The 25,134-nt window shown below is 42.3% G+C and overlaps 1 protein-coding gene across 31 annotated transcripts in view; it reads right to left on the reverse strand.

Annotated features, from left to right (window-relative positions):
- The window catches only part of EPB41L3 (erythrocyte membrane protein band 4.1 like 3), a 143,302-nt gene that overhangs the window by 23,440 nt on the left and 94,728 nt on the right, over positions 1-25,134 (reverse strand). For 25 of the 31 annotated variants that reach the window (XM_056331817.1, XM_056331813.1, XM_056331812.1 and 22 more), the window contains exons 4-12: positions 18,966-19,070; positions 16,604-16,646; positions 12,997-13,072; positions 11,339-11,557; positions 10,943-11,030; positions 7,097-7,249; positions 4,979-5,076; positions 3,455-3,630; positions 1,101-1,321 (exon numbers count right to left, since the gene is read on the reverse strand). In XM_056331817.1, the coding sequence (XP_056187792.1) occupies positions 1,101-1,321; positions 3,455-3,630; positions 4,979-5,076; positions 7,097-7,249; positions 10,943-11,030; positions 11,339-11,557; positions 12,997-13,072; positions 16,604-16,646; positions 18,966-19,070 (1,179 nt within the window). The remainder of the gene's footprint in view (positions 1-1,100; positions 1,322-3,454; positions 3,631-4,978; positions 5,077-7,096; positions 7,250-10,942; positions 11,031-11,338; positions 11,558-12,996; positions 13,073-16,603; positions 16,647-18,965; positions 19,071-25,134) is intronic. The other 6 variants (XM_056331814.1, XM_056331835.1, XM_056331832.1 and 3 more) reach the window with 1 other exon arrangement.

Raw genomic sequence — 25,134 nt, forward strand, 5'->3', positions numbered from 1 at the left:
AGTTCGTTTCTGATTTTTGGTACCTTAATTGCGACTATTTTTGAGGACTTGATCCTTTAGCTATGTAGCTCTTTCTGGCCTTATACAATAAGGCTAGAAGTTCAGATTCTAACATTTGTACACATGACAGTTTTGTGGGTGTAAAGGTATACATGAAGTTTTTCCTCATAAATGAAGAGGGTAAATCTTACTTGTTTAGCAAGTACATTCCACAGTACATTTTTGAATGTTATCTTAGATCATTTCATATACTTTTTTCTTCTCAATGTAAAAGAAACACAGGACATTTTACACCCTATCTTTTCTGATTCTACCTTAATTCTCTTCACTGTCAATCTCTGCAATTCAGTATCTTCTCTGTCCCCTTGGTGATTTACCCTGTCTTAGTAACTCAGTAGATATAATGTACAGCCATGTGTCTACACGTATGCAGTGGTGGTGAGATTGGAGATGGTGAGGGATGAATAAAATTTAACAACTGAGCAAAGAATCATCAATAAAAACAGTTTTCTTCAATGCAAAACTTCAAACAAGGGAAGCAAATGCTTTTGTAAGCCAGAAAAAAAAGCTTATACTAATATATTAATACCCCAAAGTTAATAGAGAAAATTGCTCATTGCAATACATGCAAGGAAACAGAGCATTATGAGAAGTAAATGAGAAAAATACAATTGTTTAAAGCACAGAGCTACATACAAGAACGCAGTATTTTGTTGCCTTGTCAAAAAAAACCCCAAACGTGACGACCATACTAAAGTCAAAATATGACTGAAGACCAAAGGAACAAACCATGTGCTGCCAGGCTACTTTTGGGTATTTCCCGAAGAGCTCTTGCATGCCTTGTAAAAACCACTGTGCTAGCTGTTAAACAGATCTCAAAAAACAGTCCGAGGCAGGAACTAACTTTTACAACTGTATGTGAAATGCAAAAGGACTGTAAAACTATTGATTCAAGACATGTATATACACGTACATACAACCGTGTATATTCCAGTTTCCTTTCACAGAACGAGGTTATCTCCTCCCTCCCTCCTGAACAATTCTGCATTTCTCTGAGCACTCTCCAGGCCAGTCAGTTTAATAAACCCTCAAAACTCTACCTTAGTGTCATGGCGCACTGCTGAGACCGGGGTGACTTCCTCTGCTCTTTTCTTTTTGCCCTCTTCATCATCTTTCTCTTCTTCTGCCTTTTTCTCTGGAGTCACAGTGGTTATCAAGTTGGTCTGAGAGATGCCCTTTGTTGTGGCGTACTGGCCAGTACCAACCTCTGCAGCAGACACAGAATCCTTCATGTACATTTCATGGTTTTCATTCACTGATGCTAAAAGCAAATATTTAAAGAGGGAAAGTCTGAAATAGCTTTTGCTGAGAAGCTGCATAAAATTAAAAAGCTGGGTTAGTAAAACATTTCAGATATTGCTGAAAACACAACTACATCGTGTTTCAGGAAACCAGAAGCATGTGCATACATTTAAACAAAATGTGTACTTGAAATAAAGCTTGTAGCTTTTATATGCATAAACATATATTATGCATGTGTATACACACATTACTGTAGCTAATGTGCGCATTACACAGTTGTTAAATGTTAGCAAGCCATTAAAAGTGCTACTGTAGTAAAACATCAGAAAAAAATCAACGTGTTGCCACAGTTATCAGGCAGGAAACATAAGGAGAACCAGCTATGACATCAGCCATGGGGGTGGAAGAGATTTTTTTAAAATCTGTCAGAATCTAACAATGCAGATCAAATGCATGGTAAGTAACGTGCTGCATTACAGGAAATGACAATATTGATATAACACAGGCGTAATGTCTGAGAATCAAGAAATGGGGTCTTTGTGTTATCGAGTATTAAAGTCTGCTAGTTAAGCGAGCTCATTATCCTAAAAAATTCTGGGAAGTGATGGCATTCAATTCAGTGGACCAAACCAGAATATTTTAAGACTTAAACATTCCATAATTCAGCAAACTTAAATATATAAAAATTGTTTTCAAATAAATAGCAAATTTCCAGCTAGGACTTAATCAAAACATTAATATAAACCCAGATCCTGCTCTTGACTATTGCGTAACTGATTTCTAAGTCAACAGGGCTATTCAAATTTGTAAAGTTTCCGGCATCTGCAACATGACAGGGCCAGGATCACAGTGTAATCACAATGCAGAATGTTACAGCCACATTTGTGTTACAGTAACAAGATTAGTGAAGAAATCGTAAGCATTGATTAAAAAACCTCTTTTCCCCATTTGCAGTTAGGCAAATTAACATCATAAAAACCTCACAGAGTCTAGCAAATGCTGGGGAAAAGCATTTCAGGTATCTTGTCTCTTGGGAATAAGCTTAGAGGGTGGGTGAAAACAAAGGGAGTGGAGAAAGACATCTTGTTTAGATGTTACAAACAAAATAATGCAGAAGGATATTTTCTGCTTTGAGACACATGCACAGCAATCAGGTCACCAGTTGCTTGGTAACGAGCAAGAAGCACATCAGAATTAGAAGATTCCAAAATAATTAATGACAAGCAGCACCTTTAGGGGGAGAAAAGAAGGCTTGTCACTAGTACTTTTAAATCAAAGCTTCTCCCCCTCCCGACCATCAGCTATACTCATTGCAATTCATTTGTGATATTCTGCAGGAGAATTCACCTTTTTTTCTTCTTTCCTAAACTGCTGCAATTCTGGATTTGACTCAGTCTTTTTTTTTTTTTTTTTTTATGAAAATAAACTACAACTACTTTTTACTCAACAGCTGACAAAGGCACCAGCTGATGAAGTAGCTGAGACTCAACCACATACTGGTTTAATGTAAGGGAGCAGCAGAACCTCCATGAGTGATGGAGAAAGAGAAGAGGAGGAAGGACGTACTATTAACCTGCGTATGTTAACTCTCCATCTCACACCTTCAAAAGCAATGTGTGGAAAAAGGCTGATAGTGCTCGTCCAACCAGGATGTGAGGTAATCAGAAGCAAGTGTTATTGCTCAATCAAGGGAAATAATTAATTTATGAATTGTAACTTACACTTAAATGAAAAACCTACATAGGAAAAAAAGCCAAATTAAACCCGAACAGTTACTCATGCAAATCCCGAAAAAGCGTTGGAAGCCTGTCTTGCTTGGGCAGGCAGGTCCAGGCTGGCAGATCCAGATGTCCCATCCTTCCCCAAAGCAGGGAAGTGTTTTGCAGCTGTGAAGCCAGGAGAGAGGCTCCACAAAGTGTGGGCTCCCAAGGACCAACTCCAGGCAAACACTTTTTAAGAACCGCAGCAGTAGATGTAGTGCGGTATATCCCTGCATCCTCCCCTACCCCTGCCGTGAACGTGCAGGTACAGGTACTCACAGCCTCCACCCAGCTGAAGCTCAAGGAGATGAGATGACAGAGGTTTACACCTAATCTAAAGCAGTGACCACCGTGATGGTAACTTTTGACAAAGCCAACTGAGAGGACCTTACCCCCATCTAAGCTGCGAGACATAGTGTAACGTTTACTAGAAGACCGCTCAAAGTAAGGTGCGGGACGGTCTATGAGGGCGCTGGCTCTTCTCGTCTGTGCCTGCGTCCGGCCGCTGTAGCGAAACTTGGAGCCCAGTGTGAGGAACTTCTTTGGAGGTGCTTCTGGCAGCAGGAGCCTACAACACACCAAGCAGTGCACCCATTACTCCCCCTCCTCCAAAAACCAGTCCGCTATTTCTGCAGAGGAGGAAATGCAGCTGCTGGGTATCGCTCTCCATCGTAACCTCTGCCTCACAGATCTGCGGCTAAAAGGGAATCAAAGGATGCCTCTCATACACCATGACAAAACCACTTAGCTAATGCATTTGAAGAGCTGAGTTCTTTCTAATGGGCAAGAATTACTCAGTCTTTTCCTGCTTGAAAATCAGATTTATTATTTTCTAATCCTCAAAATTAAACACAAGGCATTCCTTGTATCGGGGACCCTAATTTGGGCTGAAATACACATACCTCTCTCATACTTCAAATTTTACATGGTACTGCTATACTGAGGACAGGGCCAGAACAGATTTCCAGTGAATGCTGTCGGGCAGTATTCATTCACAGGGACGCAGACATTTTTCACGTTAGAGCCTTTCCATCCTCTGTCTTTTGGCTATGGGACTCTGCCGAAGAAGCCATTCTCCTGCTACGGAGTTTATGCTTTAGACATTGATTCTCCATTATAAATCAGAAAACACCCCAAAAACGCACGCTCAATTTCTTTTTAGATATTTTGCTGTTAAGACTGCGTTTCATATGAACATGTAGACAGCTTGAATCAATAGCTTTAAGAAAGGATAGAAATTCTTCAGTCCTCCCAAACATCTTGAGAGGGGGTTTTAAGTGTTGGGCACCCTTTCACACCATTGAATGTCTCAATTTTTTGGGTTTCCATTGTTAAATACCTCTTTGCTAACCATCTCAGTATCTACTAATTACAACATTTATTCCACTGTCCCAAACTTTTCTCAGGTCTTCTTTAGATGTCAAAAACATAGCTGCAAAATTCCTCAGTAATACAAAAATTACAGCTATGGACTGGGTATTCTGGGTGACCAAAATAGACACCACCGACTACTGTCTGTATTTTCGTATGTAATTAAAAATCTCCTTTTTTCAAAAAAAACTCTTACATTCCCCAGTAACTTTCCCTACAAGTCGTTCTCCCTATACAAGCGTACGTGCAGAAGTGCAGCAGAGTCCCTCATCTCTCTAAATATAGCAGCTGAAAATACCATGGCACAAATAAAGCAAAACCATTAATTAGTACCATATGGTGATTTTAAACATTCAGTACCTATCTGAAATAGCATGAATAATTCGGGTGAAACATTTCAAATTTTGAAAAAGCAATAACCTTCCCTTGTCTGCTCAGATACCTCGTGGTCAAAAAGACGATTTGAAGGAGTTTGTCTCTGCTGACAGAATTGGTCTTTTCTGTTGCATTTTATATCACACCTTTATAAAAAGAAAACCACATACCTGAAAAATGTATGGTGCTCAACACAGACTTTCCATAAGCGCTTTGCAGCACGATGATTTGGCAGCTTAAACCCAATAGTGCTTTCAAACTGCTCAAACTAGGTAGGAAAAAAGAAAAACTATGTATTTGATGCTGTGCATCTATTTTTAGACAGTGTAAACAGGTTCATCTTCATTTCCTCCATTTATATCATCTCATTGCAAGGGTAAATATATACGCTCATGTATATAACCACATATATACATATTCTACAGACCACTGCCTGGGAAGGAAGCTGTGAGTGGTAATCAATGGCAAGCTCTGAGGATCGTTTTCTGGGGGAAACCCAGATAATGAGCAAGAGGTTTTTGATGGTGGCAGTGATGATTTATGCCCTTTAGGAACAAAGAGATCTGTTGAGACTTGGGAGACTTCTGAGAAAAAACATCATTTACGTGTTTTAAACCTGTTGTTTTAACTTTACCAGTTTAAACAACAGTGGGAAGCCTGATAATAGCCTGGAGGGGAGCAATAGTCCCCAGGGACTGATCTGGTCTCACACAGCCTTAGATTAAGGAGATTTACAGTGAAAGGACTACAGTTAGTAAATCACAGTGGTTTTAGTTAATTTATCTCCTGGGGAGGATGAGGAAAAGACAGGTAATTGGAAAGAGTTGGCTGGGGATACTAAGAGACCTTTCTAGGTTGTGCTGCGGATTTATACATTCCAGATGCAAAAGCTGTGCCAGCTACAACCCCCGTAACGTGTTGATGGCTACATGCAGATAGCCGAGTAGGTGCAATAGTGTTGCTGTGATTGGGCAAAGGTAGGCAGAAGGGCACTTGTAAGGAAGCCTGGATCCCTACAGGGAGCTGACAGAGAGAAACAGGGCAGGAAACAGCAGAACAATAAAGATGACATAAGCAACACATGGGATGGTGAATCACATTACCATCAAATGTGATTCAGAAAGAGACTGCATTGATTATTTTGCATAAGGAACTATGACCACCTGGGCAGAGGATGCTACATACCAAGACCAGCAGAGCTCCACAGGGCTTCAGTGGTGGAGAGCTGGAGTGCGGGCATTGGGAACATCAGCGGCTATTCCTTGTTTGGGTTTTTTTTAAAATCAAACTGAAGACTGGGAAGTTGGTTGCTAAAACTGTGTCTGCTGAGAGGCAGGAGATGTAGGTTTGTAGGACTCAAAAATAAAGGCTCAGGCCCTGCAGCCCAGCAGATTTCCCAGGTCACTTATGAAGTCAGTACTGGAGACACTGGCTCAGGACTCCCAGCTGCCACACTGCACCCAGGGAGAAAAGGCAATCCTCAGCCAGGTCACCACTGTCCTGCTGTACAGCTGCACCCTCTAAAACGGGTACGGGTTTTTCCATCTATCGCAGACTGATTATTGAACCAGCACTTCAAATGGAGACACTCCTTTGCCTGTGATGATCCTGAACTACTCCTGGGATTTTTCCGAAGATTTATCACCTTATTTCTGGGTTAGCACAGGGTCAATCCATGAGGTAGGCATTTGGTATGCAGCCGGCTGAGCCACGAGAGGGCACTCACTGTACGAGATTTCGCATCACCTACTCCAGAGCCAGAACATGAGCTCCTGGGGGAAGTAATGTGCATAGCTACTGAAAATGCTGCATAGAGGGATGCCTGACTCCGTTTTTATCAGTCTCTGATTCTCTGCTCCGACTCCAAATGTACTAGTCTGATATGCTTATAAAATTTGGTATGGCCTGTCTACTCTTAGTGGGTAAGATGAAGAGAGACTAATTCAATATGCAACATGATGGTGGATAACGAGTGCTCCACGAATAAGCAGTATGTTCTGTAAATTCCCAAGGTATTCTTAATACGAATGAGCTTTTAACATGCAGATGGACGTACTTATTCTTTGTGTTAGTCCATGGATGTAAACAGAGAAACACCAAAGAAGATTTTACCTGTACTTTAAATAAAGTATTTACCTATTCTTTCCTAAGAAAATCAGCACAAATTAAAAAAATATAAATGGAGAGTAATGTTAAAAGGCTTGTAAGACAGGCCAAATCAACAAATCAATGAGAACATGGGTTTTTTGAAAAGGTTCATTCACTGAAGAGTGTCAGGATGCCCTTACCTCCCCTGGTCGGATTTTGATGTAGAAGTTGTTCCTCTTGTAGGAAATTTTCAGAACCTTTGGCCAGGCAAATCTATTTATTCTGAGTCTGTCTCTATATATTAAGAGACCACTTGCACAAACTCCTAGCATGATTTCCACTCCTTCAGAATCCTGGAAAAGCAAGCAATACACTTTGTTGAATATTTCTCTCCTTAGACCCTACAGTACTACAGATTCTTGTATACTGTGTCTCTATCTGAGCTACGTCTTTTTAATGCATCAGCTGTAGTGACCTGGTTTCTGAGAGCCACCCTACTCATTGACTGCATTCATGCAAGCAATAGTAAGGTTGGGCAGGGTGAGAGAAACTGAGTGTTGGGAATGTTTCCTTATATTTTAAAAAGACTCCAAAAGGAGAGGGGAAATTTTATATGTTATTAAAAGAATGATATTAACCGTAGAGCAAAATTTTATTAGCATAATTACAAAAGTGTTATTAGCATAAATACCAGATTGAAATTAAGTAGTTCAGCATATAAATTTACTTCTGGCATCACTGATCTCTGTGACTAAGCCTTGTGAATCACAGAATAGTCTGGGTTGGAAGGGACCTTAAAGGTCACCTAGTTCCAACCCCCCTGCCATGGGCAGGGACACCTTCCACTAGACCAGGTTGCTCAAAGCCCCATCCAGCCTGGCCTTGAACACTTCCAGGGATGGGGCATCCACAGCTTCTCTGCGCAACCTGGTCCAGTGTCTCATCACCCTCACAGTAATCCTTAGACAGATTTTTGTTCTATAGGTTGCTTGTCTTAGCTTTAGTTGGTTTGCTAGTTTCCTTAACACTGCTGTGCCTATGCTCAGTATTTTTGCTTTGAAATGAACGGTGGGCAGAAAGTTGGACATTTGGACCAGAAAGATTTTTTTTAAAGTGTGCGACTGTGCCTGCGCTGTAACCCATGTTTGACAGGGAAGCTGTAGGTCAGACGCCTTAGCACGTCAAAAGATTTGGCCACAATCTTACTAGAATATACCCATAAATATGTATTTTTTAAGTAAGAAGTATACATTTCCCTTTCCTTTAGAAACCTTTGAACAGTCTACAACCAATGTTCACTGTTTGCTATCACCACTAGCCTTTATAATTCTGTTTTTTCATTTAGGTAAGTAGTAACACTGCCAGATGAAAGAAAGATCCACCCTAAAGCACAGAGTTCTTCGTTAATCATTTTAAAATAACTTAAAGTTACAAAAGTCAGACAATATAGGCTATGAAGATGTCACCCTATGATAACCATTAAATGAATTCATTGTTTTCCTCTGGATTTCCCGACCAGCCATCTTTTAGGCACACAGTGCAAATCTGATTACATTTTAGGATGAACACGAAGGCACACATGGTCAGTCATGATGAAAAGGCTATGGCACAGCCTGAAGTAACAAAAACGGTTTTAAAATCAGAGACACAACATAGAATTAGTCCCACAGAATCATTCCAGTGTTAGAAAACACACCAATAGAAGATGTATGTTCCAACAATGGTGATCCTGCTCCTTAAAGGTAAGTTTTTTTTCCAAGCAAATTGTTTTCAGTGGACTTCAGTTTCACACTTCCTAAGCAAAGAGTCATGTCTAAATACAGTGAATACACTCTAAAAAAGTCTCATTGCCAGTAATCCCACTGCCTGGCAGATGCCTGAAATGCATCCGTGCTCAGATACAGCACATAGCTGCAGGTGCAAGGGGCTCCTTCTTATGATACACTTTCTCAAAAACTTGTGAAAATCCTTCTTCCTTCACCTCTACCTTTGCAGCAGATCTAAGTCCATTTGAGGCTTCTGTTAGTTGCTGCTCTCAGAGGCTGCTTTTCAGTGTGATACTACTGGTGTAAAATGAAACCTGAATAAAAGAATTTGGCTTTTTTCAGCAGCGATGTGGTTGCACGGAACAGAAAACTGTTAGCTGTAATGTCCAAGGCATGAGACAGTGAGCTGCATATCCCTGCAGCTCTGCATACGAATGGGGGGCTTTATCAGAGCTGTGACAGCCCAGAAGAAAAATTTGCCTATTTGAACACATTTTTTATTGTAGCCTTGTGTTGGATAATTGAGAACTAGTTTTAACAGCAGCTGGCGAGTCCAGCATCTGTTGAATACCTAAGATACTGGCACAGCCTTAATGAATTGACATTTACATAGAGACATCTGCCACAGCGTGACTTCAAAAAGGCATCCACAGAGACACTTGTCCCCTAGCCTGATACCATCAGATCTCACTGGCAGACCTAATTAAAACTAAACACGCAGACTTCTCATGCAGAGTTTACTCCCACCTTCAGCTCAGTTTCCAAGATTATTGTTGGGTTTCTTAATCCACAGACAGACCCAATTCAGTTACCATTGCAGCTTGTTAAATTAAGAATATCACCTTAGAGTGAGATCAGCTTGTCTATGAACTTCTCTTGCTCCAAGTCTTTCCACATAAAAAACAGAAGACTAAAACCGGATACTAATATTTTTTCAGAAAACAAATAGAATGGCTATCTTAAACCATCCTATCTTAAATTTCACAGCCGTTCTCCAATACACTGAAAAAAACACCTAGGCTGTTAACACTATGCTATGCTAAATTTTAATTAATAAACTAATAAAGCCTGTAATGTATTTAGAACAGGAACTCACTTTGTTGCTGTTTCGTAGATTTCTTCATGTTTGACAAAGGATGTGTAAAAAAAGCTACTGAGTGACATCTGCCAATCCGCTTCTACCCCTATTCCAAATATGCCTCAAGATTTTGTGCCTACCTGCAAGGCATGGGGAAGGCAGCATCATGCCTCCTGGTAGCGGGCTGCCTTTTGAGCCGTACCCAGATTTTTCATTTTCAAGACTGCCTTGAATTCTGTAACACACATGCACAGCTCCTACAAAATGCCCCAGGGAGGTGGATGCAGGCCCTTTCAAGATCTGAGCTGAAAATTTATTTTGGTTCTTGAAAGGATCTGCTGCAGCACAAAACCAGGCTCATAATATTTTGACCTTCACAGAAAATGCAGCACCCTCCACAGCTCAGGATTCTTTGTTCAGCATTCATATGCCAAGGATGCCTGCTAACCTCAAAGATGTTAAAATCCATTAGCCTTACTTTGAAAAGTGAAGAAAAAAATAATTGTTATTTATTTGGAAAAAATAACAGCTAAAACCAAAAACCAGACAACCAATACAAGACTGGTAGATGCCTCTCCCAAGTCACAATAAGAATGACCATGTTTTTTTCATAACTTAACCTACCCACAATTAGGGAAACTACTTCATCATGGGAGAATGCTTCCAGCAGAAACTGCAGCCCTTCCAGTCAATGGCAACCACCACATTTCAGAAGGGAGACGAGCCGCTGTCTCCCCATTATTATCGATCTGATTAGGCTTCCAGAACAGCTAATAACTGTTTGAAAGTTCTCTGCAGTGTTAGTTCTCTGCTTATCTAGTTAAGATACCATAGCTGGCCTTATTAAATTGCAAAACGTAGCTGAATGAAATGACAACTGATCACTCTCTGGACAGCTTCTAATATCCTTCCTCATTACTCTGTCCATTCAATTCCCATCCATCATTCCCAAAGGATTAGGCTGTTTAATCAACATGAAAGGTTGATGTGCAACATGTTTGAATCTATAGGCCAAGTTACGTTGCAGTTACAAGATATTTTTATGTTTATCCCATGAGTCACCTTCCCTGATGTTGACACATGATTTATCCCACAAAATGCCTGTCTCAAAACAACAGGAAAGAATAAATCAGGGAGTCCATGCAGATTCAAGTACTATGCCACAGGAGAGAGATGACCAGTGGAAGAACTAGAATACATACCTTGGCATGATGGAGATCTACTCCATACATTGATAGCTTTTTGGCATTCTCCAGGAAATGCATCTCAGCCTCTGCAGGTGTCATTCCCCTGAGGAAAAGCAACCAATTCTAACATCAATGTTAAGGAAACAGAATCTGAAATAAACCCAGCAGCTGGAAAACATTTTCAGCCTGTCAGAACTACAGCCTTAGGTAGCCAGGTACCCACCAGCAAAGCTCTGGTGCAGAGCCCGTTACCTTTCATGCTGCAAAGCTTTTTGCTAACTAAAGACATGGAGAGAAGTCTTGTCCAAAAAATGTTATTATTAAGTATACCACAGCAGATTTAACATTTCCTGATGCACCAGGACAGTACCCAGCAGCAGGCTACAGCCCACACTGATGCCCTCCACCTACCTGTGGCTCTTGTGCAGCTCGATCACTTTATCCTCCAGCTCTTTAGTGTGATTTGGCGCAAAGCGGAACTCGCTGATGTAGTCACTGCCGTACTCATCGGGGTCGTAGTCGCCAAGCTCCGACTGCACCGTGTAGGAGCCCAGCAGGGCCAGCGTGACGAACGAGCAGGGCAGCCGACCTGACACGATGTCATCTCTCAGCTGCAAGCAGAGGTAGTACCTGCAACGGAGCACCAAGGCAGCTCAGAAAGTGCTCCAGCACCGCTGTCCCCAAAGGAGCCCAAGCACTGGCAAGGGGCCTTGGTTCCTCTACTAATTTGCAGACAACTCTCAAGCCCAAAGTTTTTCATGTGTTAACAAGGACAACTATAATTTTGAAACAAAAAACCCATAAAAAACCAAACACTTGTCTAACTTATGGGTAGCAATGCCTAATTTATCTTTAAAAAGCAACATGGAGAGCTCTTAATAAAATAGGTCATTACTTTGTTTGGTGACGTAGATGGAGAATTACCTATTAAACTTACCAGGTTTCTATCATAAATCACTAAGATATATAGTTACTTGGTAATTCTTTTCTTTAAGTAGAAAAAAAAATAATCAAAACCCCCAAATACTGTTCATTAAATGGTAGCTGAACTCCATGCTGTTCAAAAACCCCAAGTGGTCTGTTCAGCAAACTGTTGAGCTTTCGCAAAATTATATTTAAACAGTAAATTCTGGTAAAACCACCATAACAAGCAGTGCAAGGGGTCACCAGATAAAACACAAAAAACCCGAAGAGCACTGCTTGGTGGGTGGTGAAGGCACAGAGTTCCCAGGGGAGATCTGAGGACGACAAGCAGAAAAAAGCAATCCTTTCTTTTGGAAGACCGCTGTTGAAGTGTGAACTCTTGGCATACAGTCTTTCTGCACAGGGGACCTCTGATCTAAGCCAAAGGCTTCATGCTACCTTAAAAGCAACAAGTAGTCTACAAAGCAATGAAGGTAAAAAATACCCACAGGTTGCAAAATGCTGTAACAGGCTAGGGAAAGATTTGCTGATGGCACAGAACTTGTCATGACTCAGAAGTTTTCCTGCTTTATACCAATGAGGAAACTTGGAGGAAACCAAGGTGAGGGTTTGGGCTTTTTTTTGGTTATCGTTGCAGTCCGAGTACAAAACCAGAGAGCAGAGATGCAGATTGCAGAGTTAAGTGACTTGGATAGCAGCGAGCAGCCATTCACTACCACCATACTCCCTGTATTGTGCACATCAATTGCTTACCTTGTCAAATGATATACAAATTTATATGCGTGCCTGTTCTCATTCCACTTCTTTCCTTCCATAGTTATGACTTTACTTACAACAACAGCTTGTTATCACTGGCAAAAATGGGCATGAAGTATCTTTGTGAAAAATAAAATAAACTCTCAGGAACATATATACTGGAAAAGCTGGGTTTTGGGGTTAAATTATACGAGAGTCTTCTTAGCTCTGAGGATGACACTGTTCACAGTGTCTTTTCTGCCAAAGCATTGCACATTTTCCATAAACTCGTAAGAGAAAGGAAGCCAATGGGAATATAAAGCATTACTTTTGTTGGATAATTAGAGTGTAAGTGCTACTACGATCAGCTTTTAAGCCCCTTCTAGAAAGGTATTTAATGCTTTAAACACCTGGTAATATCTTCAGATAGCTGGGCAGGGTCTGGAGGGTAGAATTTCACATTAAATGCAAACTGCCAAGCACCGCCTGGAAAAGAACACAGATTGACAGAAAGTACACTGTAAGCGCAAACGGAGATGCTCATGCTGTTCGATTACCAGCAGACTTAAAAATACCCCAGCCAAGCAGTTCATAAGGACAGGATATAGTATCTTTTTCCCATACATTGTTCTGAAGATACTACTTCTCCCTCTCACAATCACAATATTACATCAGATTTTACAGCTCTTTTCTTATTTATTAAGATTTCCACTCAAGCAAGGACCCTAAGGGAGCAGTGATTTATTACTAACAGCAAAAAAATGCTGTCCAAAAACAATGTTTACTGAAATTAACCGTCTGAAAAGACAGCCTATACAAGCTTTAAAAACCAATAACCCAGAGGTGCTGGAAACACCGCAAGCCAGAGCACAAATGGGATCTGGAGTGGGGTGATGTGCTGAGGTCTGGCCGCCCAAACCAGCTCATAGCATCCTCTCAGTGTGCTGCCTCAGCACATAGCTCCTGTCTCCAGCAGACATAAATTATTGTGCAGACAAAACTGCAAGGACAAACACAGAGAGCATGACTGAAAAACAGTTCGCAACACTGGGGAATTCTTACTTAGTTATCTCAGTAAGTTCAGGTGACCCATGGGATGGATACTGGTTTGCATCACCATGGTTTGTGAATATTATTTTTTTTTTAGTGTTAGCTTTAAATGTTGTAAAGAAAGAATATCAAGACTAAAAAAGAGAAAGAGTTGAACGTAGCATCTAAATATAAAAGCTATTCTGAAAAAAGGACAGGTTATACAAGTGCATGTCTCGAATGCAACTAAAAAGCAGTAACAAAACCCCAAACCACAGTGTTCTTACAAGCAACACAGTGTTTTTTCAGTAACAAGACTTTTCACCAAGGCCTCTGTTGTGGGATATGCCTCTTACACGTACTTCTGCCACATAAATTAAATTATATATACAGAAATGAAAACAAAGCCAAAGTAATAACACTTCTGTTTCCCAAAACACATCAAAGTCTAAGTGCAACTCTAACTAGAAATAAATAGTTGTCTTTTGAAAAGTCCATATTAGCCAAGTAATGAGGAAGTGCTTGTGAACATTGTGAAAAACAGGACTCTCTCTTACAAATCTGACAGGGTAGGGCCTTCCCATGGTCTTCAGTGCAGGGGTACCTTGTGCCTGAGCACCTCCTAAAATGTATGGGGTTTGAAGGTGTATCTGGTGAGTTCTTGAGTAACATAGCTTATACTCTGGACAGGTCTGCTTACCTGGAAATACTGTATGGTTGTCCTAATTGGGTGTTTGGGAGTATTTATTTAAGGATGACAAGGAAACTTTATCCTGTGCAAAGCCCCATCCACTTTGGTCATGCATGCACCTGAGAAAACAGGCTCAATGTGCGAGAAGACTTTTGATGTTTACCATCAGCTCTCGGCAAGACTTTTGGGCTCTTTGATTTCAGGAACTTTTCCACTCTCTTGGGCCACAAAAGCTCCTGGAAGGAAGATTTGGCTGGCAGCAAGTATGGGGCATAGTCCCTCCAAGGAGTGGACTGGCCCCAAGGTGGGAGCGGAGCTTGTGTGTGACACCTGGCCCCATGACAGAGGGAAGGGGCCATGGCCTGAAAATCATTCCCCTGGCACACATACAATAAATCAAACCTATGATAGAGCCTATCGTATAGCACGTACTGTTAAAATACCAGAGTAAGAGGCCTTCACCCCTCACTTACAGGGGTTTAAGTAAGACCCAACACTGCGCAAGTCAGCGGCTATAACTAAGGGGGTGGGAACCAGGGGACGCACACATGGCGACAGCCTCATTTCTCAACCACTGGGATGAAATCCCTGGGGTCTGCAGTGGGACCACAGATACCTGATTGTTGTACAGCTCAACCAGCATTTAGCAGTGTTGTAAACACACACACACACACACACATATTTTTGGAAAGTAGGGTAACAGGCCTACTCTTCCATCATTGTCCTGTTCCAGACTTCTGGGGGAATTGTACACAGCAAGCAAATTATTGCTGCCATCGTCCGCACGTACAATTCTCTCTTGCATCAAGTCCAGGATGAGCAACTTCTGCCTGGCTGGTCTCTCACTGTCACAACCCCTCGTTGTCTATCTCATGGCTCAGGCATATGTTAAATGCATTTCAAATCAGTGGTGTGGAGCTGAGCTGCTTTACTTGCATTGACCGTCAGTGCAACCTGACCCATGGAGGTCTGTCCTCCAGATCCACCTTCTCCAGAGATTAAAAACCCACAGATTTTCATTACTTCTTACTGCAGATCACTTACTTTGAATGAAAATAATACAAGTGGGAAGGTGTGGTTGCTCATAGTAAGTGGAGAAGTTTTCGAGCCAGTGTAAATTAACCCTTTGAATCTTGGAGATTCTTTCCCTGGGCCTGACCCAACAAATGCAAACTACCAGATGTACTCACTTGTGAAAGCAGAAGTGCTAGAAGACATCATTTAACAAAATGTGAAAAGAAAAAAAAATACTGAGGCTTTCCTGCCCAAAGAAGTAACAGACACAAATATTTCATCAATTTTTAAAAGTGAGGGGGGTAAAAAAAGGTAGGTCAAGTTTTGAGCCTGGCAGTCTTAACAAGGTTTTCTTTCAAGAGGTTTTTGAATTTCTAATGTAGCTGATGGCTAAATTTAACAACCAAGCTTTTTAAATTATTCACGTGAAGCAGAAAATTGGTTCTCTGTGAACTGAATGGTCATTTTAGGAGCAAAGTTCAAGCTTTTGAAATGCAGGAAGGTAGGATTTTTTAGACAGAATGCTATCTTTGCATCAGTGAAGTATTTTGGGGGGGGGGGGGCGGGGCACGAGCAGCATTCCTGGATAGGATATAAATATCAGTAACACGAAATAATTCACATGCATAGCCTAGTCCCTAAGGTTACATTGCTTCATGTAAAACCAAGTTTCTGCATCTCTGCAAATGTCAAGTTGCTTTCAGCAACGCAAGCTCACGTGTTACAAGACTCAGTAACTGCACGCACTCATTATGGGGTAAAATACGGAAAAGATACAGGTAATTCCTTTGCCAGAGACTCAGGACAGGATGCAGAAGAAGACTGTGACATAGGCTTTGTTGCCTCAGGGGGAGCATGCTTTCCTGGGGGAAAGCATCGAGAAGGGGGCTGTGGCCGCATCCCACCTGTCCCTTCGATGTGTGGGCAGTAGGGCTGGGGCAAGGGGGCTGCTAAGCCCCTGGTGCTGGGGGCACCCCGGTGGGACCGGACCAGTCCTTTGACCCAAGAGCAGTGAGTAATCCCAGCTGTTTAGGAACAAGCTCAGACGATCAGAGGGTCTGGGCAGTGACAGGCGCCTGGTGCCTGTGACACCCCGCCTGCATGCCAGGGAGCCTCCTCTGCCTCTCGCTCCCCTGCCTGGCATCACACGGGTCCGATGCCTTCACTGACACTGACAGCACCTTAGAGAAGGAGACTTTTCTGTGCAGATTTTTTGGGTCCAGATACACCAGAATGAAAGTTTTCCAGATCCCCTGAAATGAACACGCAAATGATAAACTTACTTCGGATCTGCTTCTTGACTTCCTTGGCAGGGTCCAACCAATTCTGCAATGAAAATGTTTCCTTTTTTCAATTCCAATTAGAAAACACAACAAACATCATTTTTAAAACAGCGCAATGAGTCAAAGCTAGAACACACAAAGGTCTGCCACCCCTTTCTCCCTGGAGCGACGGTGGGCAGGGGTAACACTGTCTCCAGATGCGGCCCTGGGTAGAAGCAGGATATTTTATTAACCTTCCCAGGCATTAAGGGGCTGAATAGTTTGAAATAAAAATAATAATAAAAAAATATAAATTAGTAAAATAAATCCACAGAAATCTTTTTCCAGAGTATCTTCCAGGAAAACAAAATTTCTACAAGCTTGTTAAAAAAGTCTTATTTTTGTTTGTTTGCTTGGCTGTTACTTTGCTCTAACCCTGGAAGGGCTGCAAAGCCTTGCTAAAGGGTAAGCAAGTGCGGCATATGGCACCATCCCATTTGCAACCTGGCATGGGAACGTGGAACTCCCTGGGAGCAGAGGGAGCTTGAGGGGAAAGCAAAGGCAGAACCACAGCACTGGAGCTGCCCCCATCCATGCCATGCAGAGCCCAGGGACTATGAAAACAAAACCCCAGCTGAGGAGGTGGGGAATTATCACAGCAATGTGTTACTATTCCACAGAAGTTCTGGAGCAGATGAAATTCCTCTGGAGGAGACGCACAGCAGCTTGGGGATTCGTAGTGCTGCCGCTACCGTGCCCCCTAACAGAATCAAATTAATATTTACAATGTGTCACACAGCCCAGAACAAAAAGCAGCTTCCCCTAGGAAAGTTCCACTTTCTCCAAAGAAAGATAAACAAACCTATCAGAGGGAAAAAACGCAAACAGCAAAGAAATAACAAACAAGCAGAACAAACAATCCCCCCTCAACAAAAACAATCGGCTTTCAGCTGTCCAAACCCAGTCTGTGGTGCAGAACATGAGCCTAAAGAGCTCCAGCTATTGAGCAGAAAAGCACGCTATGCACCAAGAAATGAAAGATGCATCAGGATTTCTATTTTCAAAGATGACATGTGATGTGGGCACATATATTGTCTTGCTGGAAGTTAACTGGCCGAGGATTGAGGTGAATTGCTACGTACTCTGATATTAAAAACATGCATGTTATTGATCAATAAATGTGGTGGCAGGCAGCTATTCTTTTAGCTGTTTAGCTCTGTAAAGTAACTGCTGATCTATAAATGTTTAGTGCTTCTAAACCACCTGTTACTAATGAATACATTCTTCTCTTTCCAGCACAGGAAAGCACATCTGTCTGGAAATGCACTTAAACATCTGCCTAACTTTTACCACAACTCCAAATTAAGCATACGCTGAAGTATTATCTTGCACTGCCATCAAACAAGTGTCTGTTTAAATGATTTTCTGAATCAGAAGCAAAATCCTCATATTTAGAAGTCTGTGAAGAAATGGGAAAAAGAGAGACAAAATGACTGATTTCTTCTGCATCATATATATGACTGAAACAAAGGGAAGCCTAGAGAATACAACTGTTATTCTCACAAGACATAAACAGCTAAAGAAGTAGTAATAGCTCCAAGCTCCATCAAGGAAGACCTTTCAGGTCATGCAAGGCACAAAAAACCTTCACCTGGTGAGCTCTGCTGGGCTACTCCATATATCGCTAAGAAGTTTTGTTAATGGTTTCTTTCAAAATACCTATCTTAAAATCACACAACCTATTTTAAATTATCCCTTGATACTCTCTCTTTCATCATAATGTGTCCAAACCAATACATCTATCTCACCTGCACATTAGATCATCACAGACACTGTTAATACACAGCTTATTTAACACTGCGGTTGAGATGCAGACAAGCAGAATGTGATTCACTGTTGCTACCAACTGCTCCTGAAGATTAATTTCTTTAGCCAAATCAACAATAATGCTAAGATAAAGCAAGTCAAGACTTAAAGCCTTACTTTTATCTTAGCAGTTAGCAGAAGCAGTCAATCAACCCCTGCCTATCTGTAGTTCAACCACCATATTATTAAGACGTATTTTAGTAGTGTATGTTTAGTAGTCTACCTATGAATGTAAATCTGACTTTCATCTATGGCAGTAATGAAATAAATCATAGTAGAAAAACCCCCAGCTATATGATTAACTTCTTTCATGTCATAAATAGCCAGCACAGAGGGAAGCCAGGGAAACACAGACGATGCTCTCAAGAAGTAGAGTTACAAAAAACAATAGCTCAAGCTATGTCTGTGAAACTTGGAAGATAAAAACCACCTCTGGACTATCAGTCATTGTCTGGGGGGTGTCTTGGGGAGCTCTGATGTTCACATGCCAAAGGCCAGCCGCAGTTTTGTGGGTTACCTTTTGGTTTTCTGTGTCTCTGTATGTCAGCCCAAAGTAGTCTTTTTCCAAAAGGTTCAGATGCTCACACACTTTGTCAAATAGCACTTGACCTCTGGAACGTTTCTGTGGGAAATTAACAGGAAAAAAATAAATCATGTTTGCATAATAAAGTAATATACGCATTAAGATGACACCTTTTCTGTTTAATTCTCAAATCGACAACCCTAAAATTATTTCGTTCAACTCATCCATCTTTCAAATCTATTGGCCTGGAGCTTAGTAATAATCTGCTGAATGGGGCAAATCTGCTTTTCATGAAAGTTCAGGTCTGCTTGTGGAGTTAAAAATAAGTCAATACGTGTCATGTTGCAAGTTTCAGCGAGCAGATCTCTTCTGTCTTTTAGAAATTCCAACTTCAAACGCATGCCAAGGTCCCATCTCAGCAAACCGGAGCATTCTTTGCGTGTAACAGTGGCAACAATCAACAGTATGAAATACTCCGTCATGGACTATTAGAGCTGTGACTAGCGGGTAATCCACTGGAGGAAAAAACAAACGTGGAGATATTTCTTGCTTCAGTTGCAATGTGGACTGATTCCAGGATCAGGTTTTTTGTCTAATATACAGGGAAATGCAATAACACCATCTACTGAAATCACTGAAAGAGCCCAGCATCTCATTGGGAACGCAGCTGGGTAAAAAAGCAGCTTTCCAGTGTCCCACTAACCTCCTTCACTGTTATCATGTTAGATGAGAAGATCTCTCACTGTCAACAGCCAAAGCCCTTAGCAGAAGCTTCGTAGTATCTCTCGTATCGGACAGTAAAAATTCAGGTCATCCTAGTTCCCAGTGTTGTACGCGATGTTGAGAAAAAAATGTCCAAAAAACCAAATGCAGACAGAAACACCCCCTTTATAAGCTATGCATCCCAACTTTGATGTGCATTAATTATGGTAAACAATTCAAAATTATTCAGGCCACTGTTTCATCACTGCCTGCTTCCTTAAGTGCAACTCAGCTAAAGGAAAAAAAATCTCCCCACCTCGTTTCAAACACATGCATACATAAATATTTTAGTTGATGTCAGCAGCCCCATTTTCTTTAATTGTAGCATAGATATGACTTGAAGCAGACTGCAAATACACTACTGTCTTCAAGTGCAATGCAGGAGGCTGACACAAAAGAGGAGAGAATGTTGCCTCCAAATTTCCGCGCCTCTGCTGACAGAGCTACGCCCGGACCATGTTGTCAGCCCAGCAGCCTTGGCCAGGGGGGTGGATGTTTCACAATCCAAGCTGACACAGCTATGCCAACAAACCCGTGGAGCCCAACACTGGCCTCAAACTATTTTAGAAGTGGTAAGCAAGCCAATAGAAAAAAAAAAGAAAAGAAAAGAAAAAAGAATTGAGGGTTGCTGCCTAACACCCTGTGAAAACAATGAGAGAGATGATGGAGTGTGTTATGCAGTGTAACCCAATTTATGTTAAATTTGGCATTTCTACTGGGGCTCTGATGGTATGTTAGAAAGGAAGCAGGGAAATATCCTCTACATTTTTATCCATATGGAAACTGAGGAGCGTGGCTGATAAGAGTCTAACAAGTGTCCTCCAGCTAAAAAACCCCAAAACACCAGGCACAGAAATGCATTACAAGTGTATTGCTGTAACTTCATTTACTGTGCCTTCCAGTATCATTTAGGCAAACAGCTCTAGGGCATTGTTCTGCTTGTCACATGCTTTCCACCCTGTAGTAGGAAAAATAACTGTACCCCTTTATAGTATATACTTATACTATATACTCATACTATAACTCCTTTGTAACGTCAAATAAATGCTTAGTTAATTTTTCAGCCCCAGACTTGGAAGGTGATAATAAGAGGTTGGTATTATTATACTTGATGATCCATAGAGAGGATCAGGTGGATAAAAACTATCTTAGAATTTGCATGCAGAGCGGAACCAACTCAGAGCCTTCCAGCTAAAACAGTCACATTTCTGCTATAAGCAAGCAATGCTGTATTTTGCCAAATTTCTTGCTTTTCTACCTGAAAACAAAACAAGCGGTTATACTGAATGGAAAGAAATAAGCAGGTTGAGATCTAGAGGACACTCGCTTTGAGAAACACTATGTCTGCACCACCTACATGTATTTGAATTGTGAGACTTCAATGTCCTCTTAATTTTAAGAGTCACACAGGGCAGCCAACACAGGAGCTGTTTTACGTGGCCGATCCGTGCAGATACACAGATGCCAGCTTTGAGAAACAGCAGCTAGTAGCTGCAAGGTGTGCTGTTTTAGCAGAGAATTGCAGGAAACAGTAGCGTGGGGCTGCGCTGTAATAAAAAGCAACCAACCAAAGTAAAACCCCAGCACTCAAGACTTCTTGTTTGGCTATATGAGGCAGACAAGTGAGACTAGGTATGGCAAGCTTGCAATAATTTGCATGGCTCATTTTTTCTTCCGTGACGAAATGTATCCTCTTCCTGTATGAAGACACCCAAGTTGTACTCAGCCCCTTTCCACAAAACTCCTGCTGCGTCAGGATATGGGGAAACCCTGCCAGTGCTGCGAGAGGATGTCAGAAATAGCATGTATAAATGACAGCCCTTCCCAGCTGGGGTCCTCTTCTCACCAGACACCAGGTGTGAACAGATGACGGTTGAGGGAAAGCAAGCCTTACCAGCACCACCTTCCTCCTCACCCGCCACAGAAACACCCACGAGTGGCCAGACGAGCCCCATGTTGCAGGCTTGCCGCTGCCCCTGAGCGCCTCTTCCCAAGTCAGAGCTGACTCCTGGGAGCAAGACTGGGAGAGCTGCTGTCACCTGGGGAGTGGGGGCCACCTGGCAGTGGAACTGCTGTCTTTCTACTACAAAGACCAAAAGCAATCCTCATGCACCCATGTATATGCAGCATTGCCTCTTGGTATCCAGGCGGCGTGAGCGCGCACACTCTGTCTAAAATATCCTTGCTTGGAAACACAGTGAGGGGAAGCTACTGCATAAATCCATGGGAAATTCAGAGGTTTAGTTACGAATCTTTAACTAAAGCAACTGAACATACATCCCATGCTCTTGTTAATAGCTTTTATTTTACCGTGTGCCCAAATAAGCATGCCAGACAAGGCATAGGTGTCATTGCTTTGGCAGGGAGAGAATGGGAGGAAGAGAGAAACGTCAACTTACAAATTCACAGAGCTCCTCAACCGATCCTAAACCTTTGCTTTCAGCCATTTTGGAGTGACAAGTCTAAGGCAATGAAGACAGACAGTCTGCTGGTTACTGTGGAACACAAGTTAATGCCAAAAATGCTAACCAAGTTTCAGCAGCCCAAAAAATGTGGATTAAAAAAAATAATTTAAAAAATTAGACTTCGTGCTGTAAAATACTGGCCCTGTAAATAAAGAATTTTTCTGAGTTGTAAATATGGCAAGACTCCTCCAGAAATATTCTTAGCTATTTTTCAGGCATGAATGGGATAAAATGAAATGTGCAGATGCGGAGAAAGAGACAATCTGCTCAAGCTTTGGGAAATCAAGACAACAGAAAGAATGCCAAAGATAGACTGAATGGTATAAATAAGTACAAAAGTCTGTGAGCAAAAACTTTATGCTTTTCACAAATTCTTCCCTGCAGCTCTATAAAGGCCTGGGCTCTCACTTGAAGCTGGAATGGGAGTAAACAGCCTCCTGGTCAAGCTCCCAGTGAAAGGAGCCAGCAGCAGCGAACTTGGCAAGCCTGTGCCCACCAGCAATTCCCACATGCAAGGGAGAGGAGAGTCTGCCTCTCTTTCCGCCAGCTTCTCCTTGTTTTGGAGCTGAGCTTCTCCCTCCTTGGGAAGCCAAAGGCCACAAAAGCCTCTCCAGTTCCCTAATTGGCTTCTCCGGAAACAGTCCACGCTCAAACCTCTCCACATCAGGCTCTTCAGCCCATATCCCTCCATCACACCTCCAGTCCCCCTAGAAGATCACCAGACCAAGATAACACGTTGTACACCACCGAGAGTGAGGAGCTCAAAAATTAAGCACTTCCATCTTAGCTCTGTCTGGATAACAAGATTATTATGAAGTCAATTACTCTCACTGGTGAACATTTGGGTACAACGTCTGGTACTTATAATGCAGTAAAATAAGGAGAAAGTTTCCCTTTATGATGATTAAGCTCATAAGCTGTAATGTACTTACGATAGATGAACATTATTAAAGTGAAAAAACACAAGCCTTTGTTACAGATACGTTATCACTTCAGCCACAAAACATGTACTACACATTAATATAATCAAATAATCACAGATTAGCTGAGGCTGGCAGGCACCTCTGGAGACTGCCTAGTCACACCTCTCCCTGCTCAAGCACGGCCACCTAGAGCAGGTTGCTCAGGATCATGTCCCACTTGGGTTCTGAGTATCTCCAGGGACCCCACAGCCTGTGTGGGGAACTTGTGCCAGTGTTTAATCATTCTCATAGTAAAAATGTTTTTTTCTTCCATTTAAATGGAAATTTCTGTATTTCACTTTATGCCCCTTGCCTCTTGTTCCAGCAAATGTGTACCACTGAGCACAGGCTGGCTCTGTCTTCTTTACTCCTCCCATCAGATATCAATACACATTGATAAGATCTCCCTGAGTCTTCTCTTCTCCAGGCTGAACAGCCCCAGCTCTCAGTCCTTCCTCATAAATGAGATATTCCAGCCTCTTCATCACTTTTGTGGCCCTTCGTTAGACTCTCTCCAGGATGTTCATGTCTCCCTTGTACTGGGGAGCCCAGAACTGGACCCAGCACTCCAGGAGCTGAGTAGAAGGGAAGGATCGCTTCCTTTGACCTGGTGGCAATGCTGCCCAGATTGGCACTGGCCTTCTGTGCTGCCAGGGCACGTCACTGACTCTTGCTCACCTTGTTGTCCACCAGGACCCTCAGGTAATAATAAACCCTGTATTGCAACAATCAAGCTACTAAAATCATGTTACTGTTGTGATAAGCAATGAGAAAAATTACATGGGAAATGAGCAACCAACAACTTAACACAAAGACGTGGCATCAACTTCCTTGTCATGCAGGTGCTAGTAAGACCCCAGGAACCCTCTTTCTTATTTAGTGAGATACAGGGAAAAGAACAGAAAGATTTCAAATGTTATGTGCTGGACAGTGCTTCCCAGACTAGAAGCTAGTTGTGCCAGAGGAAAAACTTACCAGGATCCAGAACTGCCACCTCCAAGAAATTTTGCTTCTGTGCAAGCTGTGTAGGCCTGGCTGCCCCACGCTGTGAGGCACCATCTCTCAGAAACATCTCCTTCAAGCCGCTGTGGCTCCCCATTGGGCAACCCTGCCCTGCCCCTGAGACATGACCATTTGCAACCTTCTTGCAGGGCGTTTTGGCACCCACCTTGGTGATGCAGCCTGAGCCTCTCTTCTGATGCACCCTCACCCTGAACAACACACCTTCACTTGCCGGTAACCCCCAAGCTATCGGACCAGCCATCTTCCCGAGCTTTATTCCAGCAGAGGCATGTCCATGCTGAGGAGAAGCCCACCTGGGCTTCTTCCAGACCAAATCCAACTCTCTGTCTGACAGGTTTCTCCCTGTGGAGGGGCAATGCTGCAGCAGGATTGGTATCTCCTCAAGGCTGAGGAGCCCTTGTTCTCAGAGGGTTTCAAGGCATCGGCCAGGCAATGCCACCACTGGTGTGACCCAGCGCTGGCCATCACCCTGCTCCTATCAGGGGCTTCCCCAGTCCCTTTGAACCAGCCCAGCCATGACACTGTGCTCCCTGTGCCCCTTCACAGGTGCTGAGGGGTTAATCATCGTGTACCCAATTAAAGTGTAGAGTGTTTGTCTACTCTTGTACTCTATTTTTAGTCATGAGCAGATTACCTTCCTCTTACTGACAGGGAACTAGGATGAGGAGATGAAAAGCAGAAAACAGCCCTCTCAGCTTCCTAGAAATGAAAGCTATTGCAACCTCCAAAGTGACGCATTTTGGAGCAGTTCTATTTTTGCATCTGATGCTGCAGTCTCATGTGGATGCAAAACGCTGAGCAAGGGCTGTCTGCACCATGCAGGCATGCCCCTCCTGTCTGAAAGCAATTACAAGAGATCACATTCAGACCAAATTTTACAGGCAAGAGAAAAGCCAAAGACAGAAGGAGTCCCACAACCAAACAGTTATATCAGAATTCATTTCTGCCACC

Source organism: Falco biarmicus, chromosome 3 (assembly GCF_023638135.1).
Source record: "Falco biarmicus isolate bFalBia1 chromosome 3, bFalBia1.pri, whole genome shotgun sequence".
Classification (NCBI taxonomy): domain Eukaryota; kingdom Metazoa; phylum Chordata; class Aves; order Falconiformes; family Falconidae; genus Falco; species Falco biarmicus.